Raw genomic sequence first — 14813 nt, 5'->3', positions numbered from 1 at the left:
CTGGTAATGTTTTAGTATTTTCTACCAAAGTCAGTGCAAGGATTTTTTTATAGCAAACTACGGCGTACATTAGAACACCATAATTATTAGGAAAATTGACAAACTAGTTGATTTTTTTTTATATTTACGAATCACAAAACGTTTTTCTTGAACAGTAACTTTTAATTAAACCCTGGAATTCGAAATAGTATCAAGAGTGGTCACACTGAGTTCGACAAACACAAATCGATAGCTTGATAAGTGCATGATAGCTCCGTAAGCGCTGTACTCTTAAATGTAACGACAAATTTGAATTATTACGCCCACTCACTTATCGGTTTTATTATTGATTTTGTTTTTATATGCCGCGACCCACAACTACAACAAAAACAAAAGCAGGGGCAGTAGTGCTCCTGGGCCGCAAAGATGGCTGCCGAAAACTACCATCTGAAGTGGGATTCGCATCTGTCCTATTTGAATACTTCCATATCCACCCTATACAAGTAAGTTTGGAAGAATGCAACGTTTGTGTTAGTTTTCTTGCTAATTTGATTGATTACACTCTCACAGAAATGAAAAGTTCGCAGACGTTGTACTGTACAGTTCGTACAACAATTGTGGCATCAACTCGGATATTCCCACCGTGGGCATATCGGCGCACAAATTCATACTGAGCTCCTGCAGCCAGTTCTTTGCTACTATGTTCGATACGGCGCCCATAAATAATCAATCACCCAGCGGCGTCTTCTACATTGTGCTTCCGCCCGATTTGAGTCATCGTGCCATCCAAATCCTGGTGCAATACATGTACAGCGGCGAAGCCACAGTCTCCAACGACATTCTCAACGAAGTGCTGCGTGGCGGCGAAATGCTGAAGATACGAGGACTCTGTCGCACCAGCTCTGGTGGCGGCTCAAGTGGCACCAGCGCTGCTCATCATGGCCACCATCATGGTCTACATCATCAGCGCGAGCCAAGCGGCGCTGTTTACATCTCCAATGGCACACGCTCTTCATTAGCGCCGCCACCGCCACCGCCGCCTCCATCGATGTCGTCGACACAGCTTTCCAGTGATATGTACAGCAACAAGGCGAGCAGCAGCAGCGGCAGCATCTCGGCACGCTACTCCCTCGATCATCATCATACGCATCAACAACAGCATCAGCCACCGCATCACTCTCATTCCCATCATCATCATCATCAGCAGCAGCAGCAACAATTTCGCGGCTTAGGTGCTTCCGTCATGCCAAAAGACAGTCCAGTGATTGTCAAGTCACCGAAAATGGCCAGCCATACGGGTGGATTGCTGAGTGTAGCCACCAGTAGCAGTAAGATGCATGCGAGCAGCGTTGGTGGCATATCTGTCAACAAGGAGGTGGCCATCGATCCTGAGGACAAGTGCTGCTATGCGGCGTCGAGTCAAGTCGAAAGTCTACCACAGTCCACAGCAGCTGGCTTAGCAGCGTCTGCACCACCGCCACCGCAACAAACACAAGCACCTCCCATGTCGATTTGCACAGAAGTTGGCTGCAGCAGTTGTCCACTGGCTGCGCCGCCCACCGAGCCTGCGGAGCCATCTCTGCGCCGGCCAGACTACGCAGAGCGCGAGCGTCTTGTGGAGGAATCGCTCTGCGAGCGGGAACGTGACGATGTGGGTTTGGTTTATGAACGTCGTCTGCGTCGCGAACGTTCCTGTGAGCGTGGTAAGATTTGCTTGCAATCCTTAAATTGTAAAGTTTCAAACATGTTGCACCTTTCAGCTCCGCCTCATGAGTACTTTCCGCATGATGCCTCTCACTATGAACACGTTGTGAAGCCCTACGAAGTGCCGCCAGCAGTTGTGCCACGTCTGGCCAGCTCACCGCCACATCCGCACAGTTTTCTGACCATCAAACAGGAGCCAACCGATTGGTCCAACAATCCACCAGTGACGCTAGCCAACGACAACAACAATCACGAGCACAGCCAGGAGGCGCCGCTGTCGCCCAAACAGCCGCTGGACTTCAAGATCAATGCCGTCAAGCTGGAGGCGAATGCCAGCAATCAGGACGATTCGGAGGAGCACACGCTGCGTGATTACAACAACTTCAAAGTGCTCATTTGCGAGATATGCCAGAAATCGTTTGAGGACACCAAGACGCTGGTGCGTCACCTGGGCACACATGCAGCCGAGCCGACAGCAGCAGCTGCAGGGAGTGGCATGCCTGGGAGTGCAACAGGCAGTGGTAGCAGCAACGGCAACAACAACAACAGCAGCAACACTGCCAACAGTCACAGTCACAGCAATCTGGCGCTGAGAGCGCTGAAAACCTATGTGCCAAAGAAGCGACGCAGAGTCTCGGTGAGTGCCGTTGGAGTAGCCGCTACTGTATTGGACAAGCCCTTAACTCTTCCCATCCCACAGCAACAGGAGAACAATATGGATCATGTGACCCTGCTCTGCGATCTCTGCTCCACGTAAGTTTGGCTAGAGCACCTCAAAAGTGAGTGGGTATTAAAAACAGTTTTTACTTAATGTAGCTCGTTTGAAACGCCCGCGGAGTGGGTGCGTCATATGAATAGCCAACACACGGAGATCGAGCTGGCCATGTTCAATAGCAAAAAGGATGGCGAGCAGAAGGGGTGTGTGTCCTAAAGCCCAGCCTAATCCCCAGCATCTGATGAGAACTCTGTTCTCTTGTTCACAGCAGCAGCAACAACAGTGGGAGCAACATCAACAGCAGCTCATCACCGAATCCAACTGCCTCCATCAGCCAATTGCAACACGCAACCGTCAGCTCAGCAGCTGCACCTGTGCCCCATAAAAAGTACATCAATGCCAGCCGACAGATGACCATCAGCAGCAGCAACAGCGATCGAGGTGCCACAACAGCATCGCCAGGTTTGACACAGGCATGAGGCGGAGGCAGTGCATCAGATACAACTACAACCAAATTAAAAGCAACAACAACAAGACCACCACCAGAGTCAGGCCACGAGTGAGAGAAGCAATAAGATGAACATTTTTTGAACAAAATCAAGTCGTTCCAGTAAATCAAAAGAAGAAAAAGAACAAAAAAAAAAAAAAAAAAAAAGATAAATATTTATATTGAACAAATAGCAAGAACCGTGATCAAAAATGCAGAAACAAACACAGCATATTTTATAGAGCAACTAAATTTAAAACTAAAACTAAACAAAGCTAATGGACGCTTTTCAAAGTGTCTAAAAACGAAACTGTAAACGAATCAACTTTAAGATGGAAAAGTCAGGCAACGATGCAAATGAAACACAAAAAAAAAAAAGGAAAACAAACGATTAACAATTTAACTCTGTAGTATTTTTAAATCTTAAACGTAGTTTTAAAACTTTATTCCCCACTCGCGAACAAATAGCGCGCAATTTAAACTATACAACAAAACTTTGAACAATTTACGAATTAAGCGAATATCAAACAATATGAACCAAAAATTACATCGTATTCTGGACAATGATAAAAGATAATCATTGAAAATTGTTTAAGGGCTTTTTCGCTAATATTATTGGCGTTAAACGAAATTAATTCCGATACTGATTGGAAAAAGTATTAAAGTTTATTATCGAAATATGAATTAGGAACAAATCGATAATCTCATCAAAAGTCAAATTTTATGTCAAATATTTTTTGTTTTTTTTTTTTTTCGAAATGAGTAACAGCAACTGTGGTGTCGAATTTTTAATTTATTCATGTATTTCTCAAAAGTTAAATACATTTTTAACTGTAATATTTTTGCTATTTTCTATTTGCCGTATTTTTGTATTTTTATATTTGTACATGTAACGGAATTTGTTTGGAATAGAGTTATTAAGCATTTTGTAAATAGAAGTAAGTTACACATTTTTTTTAAAGTCCGCCGAAGAGAACTTTTTCAAAAAGAAAATACCAAAACAAATCCAAAAACTATTTAATCTAAATGTGTGTACTTAGTAGATGGCAAGTTCAATTAAAATCGACAAATTTGTAAATTGGAATTCCCCAAAAATATACAAAAAGAAAAACATTCATATATATACAAAATACGTGCATAAAATACATATACATACATATAAATATATATATTTACAAATCAACGTGATTCTTAACAAAAAAATAAGCATATGTACAATCGTATAATATGCGTATTTAAAACCATAATACATCCGACATAAAAAAAACAACATTCATATGTACAACTAAAAATCGAATATGTAGCAAAAGCGTTTTAACCGCAAAAATAAACCAAAAGAAAATCGTTTTTAAATAAGCATAAAAGGAAACGCCGCTAAATGCAGATTAAAAGAGTAGCGAAGAGAGCGAAATGAGTTACGAGCAAAAGCTCTTAAGCTTTTGAAGAGCTTTGCAGCCGGTCGACTGCTATTTTAAGAGAGGCGCTTCGCTTGTGGATTGTTAGTTGCCTTTTGGTAATTGCAAAGCAAGTGACAACTTGAAAAGAGTTATTCCCAAAATATAATTTTATATTTTTACTTCGATTAAAAAAAAAATCCTTCGAAATGACCGCAGAAAATCCTTTAACCAAGGGTAAGTTGCGAACTTTCTGCAAGTTAATCACGTATACGCCGCGTTATCCAAGTTTACATTAGGAAAAAATTCTCTTTGTCGGTTAAAGATTACATTGATTTGTTTTGTAATTTATTAATTAACTATTAAAACGGAAAGAACATTTTTAACAGAAAAGAAATGAAAGAGAATTTTTAAATTTCTAATTTTAAAAAGACACTGAACAAAGTAACGGAATCGTTCGATTTCTGATATTGATTTGTGTTTTGTGTCTCTTATTAGCTAAGAGAGGGTTTAGTTTAATTATTAAGCGATAAAGTGTCAACAATATTGCTCGTCATCAAATCAAGAGTGTCTGCTCATAGTGGACATAATAGAAATACCTTAGAAATCCCCCTCCAAACATATATGACGTCATTAAAATAGTTAATGAGTAGTGCCCGATTAGTTGCTTAGTAACTTATCAGCAAAAGAAATTTCTCGATATCCGTAAACAAATGCTCGGCTCGTGCTGCGAATCGTTATCAGTTATCAGAGAATGAGTTTGCTACTGTCGCGAGTTGCGAGTTAAGCTGCATGACGTAGCTATAGACCGCTGAATGACGAAGCTATTGATTAATTTAATCGAACCAATTCTCGATTATTCGTTTTAGGCTCCACTCACCCCGCTCTGCCAGATGATGGCGCACCACGTCTTTACTCCAATCGTTATTGTCCCTATGCCCAGCGCGCTCATCTGACGCTGAATGCCAAGAAGGTGCCACACCACGTCGTCTATATCGATCTGGTTAACAAACCTGAGTGGCTGGTGGATGTAAGTCCTCTGCTGAAGGTGCCTGCTCTACATTTGGTGGGCGAAAAGTCGAAGCCTTCGATTATCGAGTCGCTGATCATTGTCGAGTATCTGGACGAGAAGTATCCGCAGAATCCTCTGCTGTCCAAGGATCCATTGAAGCGTGCCCAGGACAAGATACTTGTGGAACGTTTTAATGCCGCTGGCGGAGCCCTCATGAAGATCGCTCTCCAGGGCGGAGATGGTTCCGATCTTTGGCCGGTGCTTGACATATTCGAGGAGGAGCTGGCCAAACGTGGCACTCCATATTTCGGTGGCGAAAAGCCCGGATTTCTGGACTACATGATCTGGCCATGGTTCGAGCGTCTGCCTGTAGTGGAGTATTTCCTCAAGGAACGATACAGCTTTAACAAGGAGCGTTATGCTAAGCTCACCGCTTGGGTGGATCTGATCGTCAAGGATGAGGTGGTGCAATCACATTATACCTCCCCTGAGACGCATGTGAATCAATTTAAGAAGATCGTCGATTTTATTAAGAACAAAAAATAGACTTTTTTAAGCGAGAGTTTTATTAAATGCTGATCTAGACATTGAGTCAAATCTATAAATTAGTGTTGTTCATATAAAATGTAATAAAGAACGAAATTCAACCAGAAGTCTCGATTTTTCATTTATTATTTATAGAGTTCTCTAGAAATAGGTAATGCTTTCAGTATAATTAGTTTTAGCCTTTATGGCTTGATTGACAGTTGTTTTATTTTGCTTTGTAGATATGGAACATATTACCGAAGTTTGCGCGAGATTTATCGGCTATTGAATGTTGAATATAATAAAGTAGGAACTTATTATTGTTTGACCTTCTAATGTCCCGTTTACGTAGACATCATTAAAACCTACAGTTATAAACACAAGATAGAAAAGTCCTTCCTAAACAAAAGCACAAAATGGATTACTTACTAATAATAAGTCAGAGACTTCTCAATTAAAACAAAGAGACCGAAAATAAATAAATAAAAAAAACTTATAATCAACAAGTAAGAAAGCTATAGTCGAGTGTGCTCGACTGTGAGATACCCGCTACCCATTTTGAATAAAATCAAAATATATTATATTTGGTATATCGATATAGTACCACATTCAAAACATACCATAGAGGGCACAATATACCAGATTGTCAGACAAAGCAACTAAGACCCCTAGTAAGTAGGCGTTTTTGCTCATATGAAAGTATTTCTTTAATACCTTCTACAATTTTTACCTGATCGCAACCAAATTTCCAGGAATTACTATTGTTATTGTTGTATACACCAAAATTCGCTTTAGCGCTCCAGACATAAAAAACAACATTCATATGTACAACTAAAAATCGAATATGTAGCAAAAGTGTTTTAACCGCAAAAATAAACCAAAAGAACATCGTTTTTAAATAAGCATACAAGGAAACGCCGCTAAATGAAGATTAAAAGAGCAAAAGCTCTTAAGCTTTTGAAGAGCTTTGCAGCTGGTAGACGATCATTTTAGGAGAGGTGCTTAGTTGACTTTTGATAATTGCAAAGGAAATGGCAACTTTAAAAGAGTTATTCGCAAAGTATAAATATATATTTTCACTTCGGTCAAATAAAAAAAAGAAGCAATCCGTCGAAATGGGCGCAGAAAATCCTTTAACCAAAGGTAAGTTGCGAACTTTCTGCAAGTTAATCACGTATAGGTCGCGTTATCCAAGATTACATTTGGCGAGTTGATGTCCTATTAAAAGATCACATTGATTTGTTTTGTAAATTGTTACCAGCCTTAATTGAAGTTCAAATAACTTAAAGTATATAAAAAAAAGTAGATATTTTTAAATATATTTTCTATCGCAAAAAATCAGAGCTTGCAAACAACGATTAACCGTATTTGTTTTTGATCTGCTCACTTAAAAGACTTTTGACAAAGTGAATCGTTTATTCTGTGATATGGATTTTAAAATATTTTTATTAAAAATCACCATAGTAAATTGTCAAATAATTTAAAATTTATAAAAAAGGACATAGAGTTTTTTAATTTCTTGTTTCTGCTTGGTCTGCTCACTTTAAAGACACTCAACAAAAAGACGGAATCGTTCGCTTACTAATATTGATTTATCTTTTCATACATTCATCAATAAAATTTCTTATTGGCTAAGAGAGGGTTTAGTTTGATTACTAAGCGATAAAGTCTCAACAATATTGCTCGTCATCAAATCAAGAGTGTCTGCTCGTAGTGACATAATAGGAATACCTTAGAAAACCCCTTCAAATATATGACGTCATTGAAAAAGTTAATGAGGAGTGCCCGATTAATTGCTTAGTAACTTATCAGCAAAAGAAATTTCTCGATATCCATAAAAAAAATGCTCGGCTCGTGCTGCGAATCGTTATCAGTTATCAGAGCATGAGTTTGCTACTGTCGCGAGTTGCGAGTTAAGCTGCATGACGTAGCTATAGACCGCTGAATGACGAAGCTATTGATTAATTTAATCGAACCAATTCTCGATTATTCGTTTTAGGCTCCACTCACCCCGCTCTGCCAGATGATGGCGCACCGCGTCTTTACTCCAATCGTTATTGTCCCTATGCGCAGCGAGCTCATCTGATGCTGAATGCCAAGAAGGTGCCGCACCACGTCGTCTATATCGATCTGGTTAACAAGCCCGAGTGGCTGGTGGATGTGAGTCCTCTGCTGAAGGTGCCTGCTCTGCATTTGGTGGGAAAGAAGTCGAAGCCTTCGCTTATCGAGTCGCTGATCATTGTCGAGTATTTGGATGAAAAGTATCCGCAGAATCCATTGTTGCCCAAGGATCCATTGCAACGTGCCCAGGACAAGATACTCGTGGAACGCTTTAATGCCGCTGACGGAGCCCTCATGAAGATCGTTCTCCAGGGCGAAGATGATCTCGATCTTTTGCGGGTGTTCGACATATTCGAGGAAGAGCTGGCCAAGCGTGGCACTCCTTATTTCGGTGGCAAAAAACCAGGATTCTTAGACTACATGATCTGGCCATGGTTCGAGCGTCTGCCTGTAGTGAAGTATTTCCTCAAAGAACGCTACAGATTTCACAAGGAACGTTATGCTGAGCTCACCGCTTGGGTGGATCTGATCGTCAAGGACGAAGTGGTGCAATCTCATTATGCCACACCCGAGGCGCATGTGAGTTATTTTAAGAAGGTCGCCGATATTCTTTAGAACAGAAAATAGACTTTCTTGAGGAAAACTGGCATTAAATGCTGATCTCGACATTGAGTCAGATCTACAAATTTGTGTTGTTCATATATAATGTATTAAAGAACGAAATTCAACCAGAAGTCACGATTATTCTTCTTATTATTTATAGAAATAGGTAGTGCTTTTCATATAATTAGTTTTAGCTTTTATGGCTTGATTGACAGTTGTATTTTGCTTTGTAGATATGGAACATATTAACGAAGTTTACCCTAGCTTTACCAGCTATTGCACGTCGAATTTAGTAAAGTGGGAATTTATTATGGGTTGACCTTTTCATAAGGTCAAGCTAGTGACTTATAATGTTCTGTTTACGCAGACATCATTAATAACTACAGCTATGAACACAAGATAGAAATGTCCTCCCTAAACAAAAGGTCCCTCAAACACAAAATGGATTATTTAATAAGTCGGAGACTTTTCAAGAAAAACAAAGAGACCGAAAATGAATCAATAAAAAACTTTTAAAAATATACAATTAAAATATATAATACTTCAGCCTGCATGGGATTTAAAATAAATATTATTGAGTTTACGTTCGGTATACAGTTTTAGATTCACTGAAATTAAGTGATTGTTTTTTGGTGCATACTTTTAGGCTGACATATTAATTTAAAGTCTTAAAGAGCGGCATTCGCGTATGGTGAACAATGAGAATAGTTTCTCCGTTTGCATACTTTGATAATGAATGCTGTCGATATTGAATGATGAGATAAGTAATTATTATTAAAAAATTCTGAAATTTATTCAATCAAAAATTGAAAGGAATTACATACAATAATTGTAGACGTTAGCCATAAGTTTGAAACACACTTCATATATTATTTTAAGAAACAGCACAATCTTAAGAGCACAAACGTATGTATGCACATTACTCATTTAATCAGCATATTGAAAAACCCGCGATATGTTTAACCAAAAGTTAAAAATGTACAAAAAAGCGTCTCAACCGCAAAATGAGAAACAAAAACAAGATAATTGTTTTGAAATAAGCATACAACAAATAAATGCCGTAAAATTTAGAGTGCAAGAGAAACGAAGAGAGCGAGAGCAAAAGCTCTTAAGCTTTTTTGCAGAGCTTTGTAACCGGTCGACGGCCATTTTAAGAGAAGCGCGTCGATTGTTGTTTGTTAGTTGCCTTTCGGTATTTGCCAAGCAAGCGACGATTGTTAAAGAGTTAAATTCTATTTGCAAATTGAAATTTGTTTTCAAAACGTCTTTCTTCGGCCAAGTTAAACTACAATCGTTGATCATGAGTGCAGGCAAACATTTGGGCAAGGGTAAGTCGCGAATATTCTGTGAGATAATAAATAAATAAATAAATAAATAAATAAAAACATTGCTAGACGTGTGGTGAGAATTGTTTGTTTGTTATCGCCATGACTCGACTAGTTATGCTGAATGACGCAGCTATATGGAGCTGAATGACTTTGCTATAGATTAATCGAATCGCACCCTCGACTATTTTTATAGGTTCAGTTCATCCCGCTCTCCCCGACGATGGCGTTCCTCGTCTCTACTCCATGCGCTTCTGTCCTTATGCTGAGCGTGCGCATCTTGCCTTGAATGCCAAGAAGGTGCCACATCACACCATCTACGTTAATCTGACTGAGAAACCCGAGTGGCTGATCGATGTGAGTCCTTTGCTCAAGGTTCCTGCCCTGCATTTGGTGGGAGAGAAGGCGCAGCCTTCACTCATCGAGTCGCTGATCATTGTCGAATATCTGGATGAGAAGTATCCAGAGAATCCTCTGCTGCCCAAGGATCCTTTGAAGCGTGCTCAGGACAAGATACTCGTCGAGCGTTTCAGTGCTATTACCGGCGCCTTCTTGAAGATCCTTATTCATGGAGATGCCGCCGATTTTTGGCCAGCCATTGACATATTCGAGGCAGAGCTGGGCAAGCGTGGTACACCTTACTTCAGTGGCGAGAAGCCCGGATTCGTGGACTACATGATTTGGCCCTGGTTCGAACGTCTGGCTATAGCAGAGTTTATCCTCAAGGAAAGCTACAACTTTGACAAGAAACGTTATGCCAAGATCAGCGCCTGGTTGGATCTGATCGTCAAGGATGAGGTGGTGCAATCTCATTATGCCACACCCGAACAGCACTTGACGTACTGGAAGAGTCGTAAGGCTGGCCAGACCAATTATGATCTGCTCGCTTGAAGGGCAATTGTATTACGTGCCGATCTAGGCATTCAATGTTTAATCTTTATATTTATGTTTTTTGTATACAAAGTAATAAAAGGTGCAATTTACCCAAATCACTTGATTTTTTTGTGTTCGTCATTCTCGAGAATATGTTTTTACTTTTGAGTTATTAGTTGGCTAGATGTGAAATATCAGATCTATAATTGTTCTATATACATATAGTAATGAAATTTAGAGTGTGGACTTCAGCAGAATGACATGCTTTGGAACACATTTTATAATAGATCTTACTTCCCAAATTTATGATTACATTTAATTTTGAGTACTTTTGCTTAAATGATTCACATGATGTATTCTAGTAATTGTACAAACTAATTCAATAAATTGTGTGCATAAAAAACAGGTTTTCTATTATCTAAAAAAAAATTATAGAACTCTCTAGATAATTTGTTTTCACTGCTAACTACAATATGTTGAATTTCGTGACAGTTGTATTAACTTGTCTAAAAGATAGAACATCTTGATCACATAGAAAAGAATTCAGCACATAATAAAAAACAAATCTCAGAGATAATGAAAATGTTTCTATTGCAATTGCCAATATTTTTAAATTTTAAAACTAAAATATCTCTTTCCTCTCTCTAATATTTGACTGAGATTCTCGAAATTTAGTTTAAAGCCATTGTTAGTAAGCTAATGAATAAAGTTTCCGGTTATGTACAAACTGTTCGGTTTTGTAACGATATGTAACAAGTAAAACAAGTAAGAAAGTTACATTCGAGTGTGCTCGACTGTGAGATACCCGCTACCCATTTTTAATAAAGGCAAAATATTGCGAATTTTCAAAATATACCGAAAATACTAAAAAAAAAATACTAAAAATATACCGAATGGTATGTTTGGTATATCGATATAGTACACCATTCAAAATATACCATAGACGGCACAATGTACCAGATTGTCAGCCAAAGCAACTCAGACCCCTAGTAAGTAAGCGTTTTTGCCCATACAAAAGTATTTCTTTAATAACTTCGACAATTTTTATCTGATCGCAACCAATTTGTCAGGAATCATAACTACTATAGTAATTATTGTATATACCAAAACTCGCAACTCTAGCTTTAAAATTACGCTTGTTATTCGATTTTTTTTGCGGGGGCGGAAGTGGGCGTGGCAAAAATTTGAAACAAACTTGATCTGCGTGCAAACATAACAAATGCTGTCGAAAAAAATTATAGCTCTATCTCGTATAGTCTCTGAGATCTAGGTGTTCATACGGACAGACGGACGGACGGACAGACGGACATGGCTATATCGTCTCGGCTGTTGACGCTGATCAAGAATATATATACTTTATAGGGTCGGAGATGCCTCCTTCTACCTGTTACATACATTTCCTGCCGGCACAAAGTTATAATACCCTTCTACCCTATGGGTAGCGGTTATAAAAATAGATTTGTTATATATATTTTCTATCGCAAAAAAACAGAGATCGCAAACAACGATTAACCGAATTTCTGATTGATCTGCTCACTTAAAATAACAAGCCCGAGTGGCTGGTGGATGTGAGTCCTCTGTTGAAGGTGCCTGCTCTGCATTTGGTGGGAGAGAAGTCGAAGCCTTCGATTATCGAGTCGCTGATCATTGTCGAGTATTTGGATGAAAAGTATCCGCAGAATCCTCTGCTGTCCAAGGATCCATTGAAGCGTGCTCAGGACGAAGTGGTGCCCGAGGCGCATGTGAGTTATTTTAAGAAGGTCGCCGATATTCTTTAGAACAGAAAATAGACTTTCTTGAAGAAAAGTTGCATTAAATGCTGATCTCGACATTGAGTCGGATCTACAAATTTGTGTTGTTCATATAAAATGTATTAAAGAACGCCATTCAACCAGAAGTCACGATTTTTATTTTTATTATTTATAGAAATAGGTAATGCTTTTAATATAATTAGTTTTAGCCACTATGATTTGATTGACAGTTGTTTTATTTTGCTTTGTAGATATGAAACATATTAACGAACACAAGATAGAAGTGTCCTCCCTAAACAAAAGGTCCCTCATACACAAAATGGATTATTTAATAAGTCAGAGACTTCTCAAGAAAAACAAAGAGACCGAAAATGAATCAATAAATAAACCTTTTAAAAATAATCAATTGAAATATATAGCACTTAAGCTTGCATGGGACATAAAGCAAATTATTATTGAGATTATGTGCGGTGTACAGTTTTAGATTCACTGAAATTAAGTGATTACTTTTTGGTGCATACTTTTAGGCTGGCATTTTTAATGAATACTCAAAGAGCGGCACTTGCAGTATTCGGGCAATGATGGAGAGAGAATAGTTGCTCCGTCTACATTCTTTGATACAATTATAGTAATGAATAGTATTCATTAAATACTGGTGATATTGAATGATGAGATAAGTAATCAATTAATATAAAATTGTTTATTTGCTTAAAACTTAGTCATTTTTGCAGTAACAGAAAAATACAATTCCATAGCATTAATAAATGTGAGCGTTAAAGATAAATTTGAAACACACTTCATATATTATTTTAAATAACATCATAATCTTAAGAGCATAAACGTATGTATGCACATTACTCATTTAATCAGCATATTGAAAAACCCAAAACATCCCGCGATAAATTCAACTAAATGTTAAAAACGTAGCAAAAGTGTCTCAACCGCAAAATGAGAAACAAAAACAAGATAATTGTTTTGAAATAAGCATACAACAAATAAACGCCGCAAAATTCTGAGTGCAAGAGAAACGAAGAGAGCGAGAGCAAAAGCTCTTAAGCTTTTTTGCAGAGCTTTGTAACCGGTCGACGGCCATTTTAAGAGAAGCGCGTCGATTGCTGTTTGTTAGTTGCCTTTCGGTATTTGCCAAGCAAGCGACGATTGTTAAAGAGTTAAATTCTATTTGCAAATTGTAATTTGTTTTCAAAACGTCTTTCTTCGGCCGAGTTAAACTACAATCGTTGATCATGAGTGCAGGCAAACATTTGGGCAAGGGTAAGTCGCGAATATTCTGTGAGATAATCACGCATATGAGGCGTGCCTCATGACGAAATCATTGGCAAAACAAGTTTGTCGATATTATCCATAAAAACATTGCTAGACGTGTGGTGAGAATTGTTTGTTTGTTATCGCCATGACTCGACTATGCTGAATGACGCAGCTATATAGAACTGAATGACTTTGCTATGGATTAATCGAATCGTACCCTCGACTATTTTTATAGGTTCAGTTCATCCCGCTCTCCCCGACGATGGCGTTCCTCGTCTCTACTCCATGCGCTTCTGTCCTTATGCTGAGCGTGCCCATCTTGCCCTGAATGCCAAGAAGGTGCCACATCACACCATCTACGTTAATCTGAACGAGAAACCCGAGTGGCTGGTCGATGTGAGTCCTTTGCTCAAGGTTCCTGCCCTGCATTTGGTGGGAGAGAAGGCGCAGCCTTCACTCATCGAGTCGCTGATCATTGTCGAATATCTGGATGAGAAATATCCAGAGAATCCTCTGCTGCCCAAGGATCCCTTGAAGCGTGCTCAGGATAAGATACTCGTGGAGCGTTTCAATGCTCTTACGGGTGCCTTCATGAAGATCGCACTCCAAGGTGGAGATGGCGCTGATTTTTGGCCAGCCCTTGACATATTTGAGAACGAACTGGGCAAGCGTGGCACTCCCTATTTCAGTGGAGAGAAACCCGGATTTGCGGACTACATGATCTGGCCATGGCTCGAGCGTCTGCCTGTTGCTGAGTATTTCCTCAAGGAACGCTACAACTTTGACAAGCAGCGTTATGCCAAGATCAGCGCCTGGTTGGAGCTGATCGTCAAGGATGAAGTTGTGCAATCTCATTATGCTACTCCCGAGCAGCACTTGGCCTACTGGAGGAGTCGCGAAGCTGGCAAGATTAATTATGATCTGCTCGCTTGAAGTGGAATTGTATTACGTGCCGATCTAGGCATTCAATGTTTAATCTTTATATTTATGTTTTTTGTATACAAAGTAATAAAAGGTGCAATTTACCCAAATCACTTGATTTTTTTGTGTTCGTCATTCTGGAGAATATGTTTTTACTTTTGAGTTATTAGATTTCTGGCTATATGTGAAATATCAGA

At 39.1% G+C, this 14813-nt stretch overlaps 5 protein-coding genes across 7 annotated transcripts; all 5 read left to right on the top strand.

Annotated features, from left to right (window-relative positions):
• The first annotated feature begins 378 nt into the window (after positions 1–378).
• Positions 379–3289, top strand: LOC132787994 (uncharacterized). Of its 3 annotated transcripts, XM_060795270.1 has the most exons (6): positions 379–482; positions 550–1682; positions 1740–2320; positions 2384–2436; positions 2500–2601; positions 2667–3289. In XM_060795270.1, the coding sequence occupies exons 1-6, from the start codon at positions 406–408 to the stop codon at positions 2875–2877; spliced, it is 2157 nt and encodes a 718-aa protein (XP_060651253.1). In that variant the 5' UTR covers positions 379–405; the 3' UTR covers positions 2878–3289. The 3 variants fall into 3 exon arrangements, with proteins under 3 accessions (XP_060651253.1, XP_060651252.1, XP_060651251.1); XM_060795269.1 differs by having other exon boundaries at positions 1740–2436; positions 2670–3289; XM_060795268.1 differs by having other exon boundaries at positions 1740–2436.
• A 106-nt stretch (positions 3290–3395) lies between these two features.
• On the top strand, positions 3396–5936 carry LOC132787998 (pyrimidodiazepine synthase-like). Its single transcript, XM_060795275.1, has 2 exons — positions 3396–4516; positions 5149–5936. The coding sequence occupies exons 1-2, from the start codon at positions 4489–4491 to the stop codon at positions 5835–5837; spliced, it is 717 nt and encodes a 238-aa protein (XP_060651258.1). The 5' UTR covers positions 3396–4488; the 3' UTR covers positions 5838–5936.
• A 600-nt stretch (positions 5937–6536) lies between these two features.
• On the top strand, positions 6537–8604 carry LOC132790450 (pyrimidodiazepine synthase-like). The gene is made up of 2 exons (XM_060798980.1): positions 6537–6959; positions 7816–8604. The coding sequence occupies exons 1-2, from the start codon at positions 6848–6850 to the stop codon at positions 8490–8492; spliced, it is 789 nt and encodes a 262-aa protein (XP_060654963.1). The 5' UTR covers positions 6537–6847; the 3' UTR covers positions 8493–8604.
• Positions 8605–9654: 1050 nt separating this feature from the next.
• On the top strand, positions 9655–10805 carry LOC132792692 (pyrimidodiazepine synthase-like). The gene is made up of 2 exons (XM_060802141.1): positions 9655–9808; positions 10002–10805. The coding sequence occupies exons 1-2, from the start codon at positions 9781–9783 to the stop codon at positions 10694–10696; spliced, it is 723 nt and encodes a 240-aa protein (XP_060658124.1). The 5' UTR covers positions 9655–9780; the 3' UTR covers positions 10697–10805.
• A 2737-nt stretch (positions 10806–13542) lies between these two features.
• Positions 13543–14726, top strand: LOC132788335 (pyrimidodiazepine synthase-like). Its single transcript, XM_060795670.1, has 2 exons — positions 13543–13701; positions 13931–14726. Exons 1-2 carry the CDS (start codon positions 13674–13676, stop codon positions 14626–14628), a joined length of 726 nt encoding a protein of 241 aa, XP_060651653.1. The 5' UTR covers positions 13543–13673; the 3' UTR covers positions 14629–14726.
• Positions 14727–14813: the final 87 nt, after the last annotated feature.

This window comes from Drosophila nasuta, chromosome 3, assembly GCF_023558535.2.
Source record: "Drosophila nasuta strain 15112-1781.00 chromosome 3, ASM2355853v1, whole genome shotgun sequence".
Classification (NCBI taxonomy): Eukaryota; Metazoa; Arthropoda; class Insecta; order Diptera; family Drosophilidae; genus Drosophila; species Drosophila nasuta.
The sequence above is the reverse complement of the archived record's forward strand: the minus strand, read 5'-3'. Positions and strand labels throughout refer to the sequence as shown.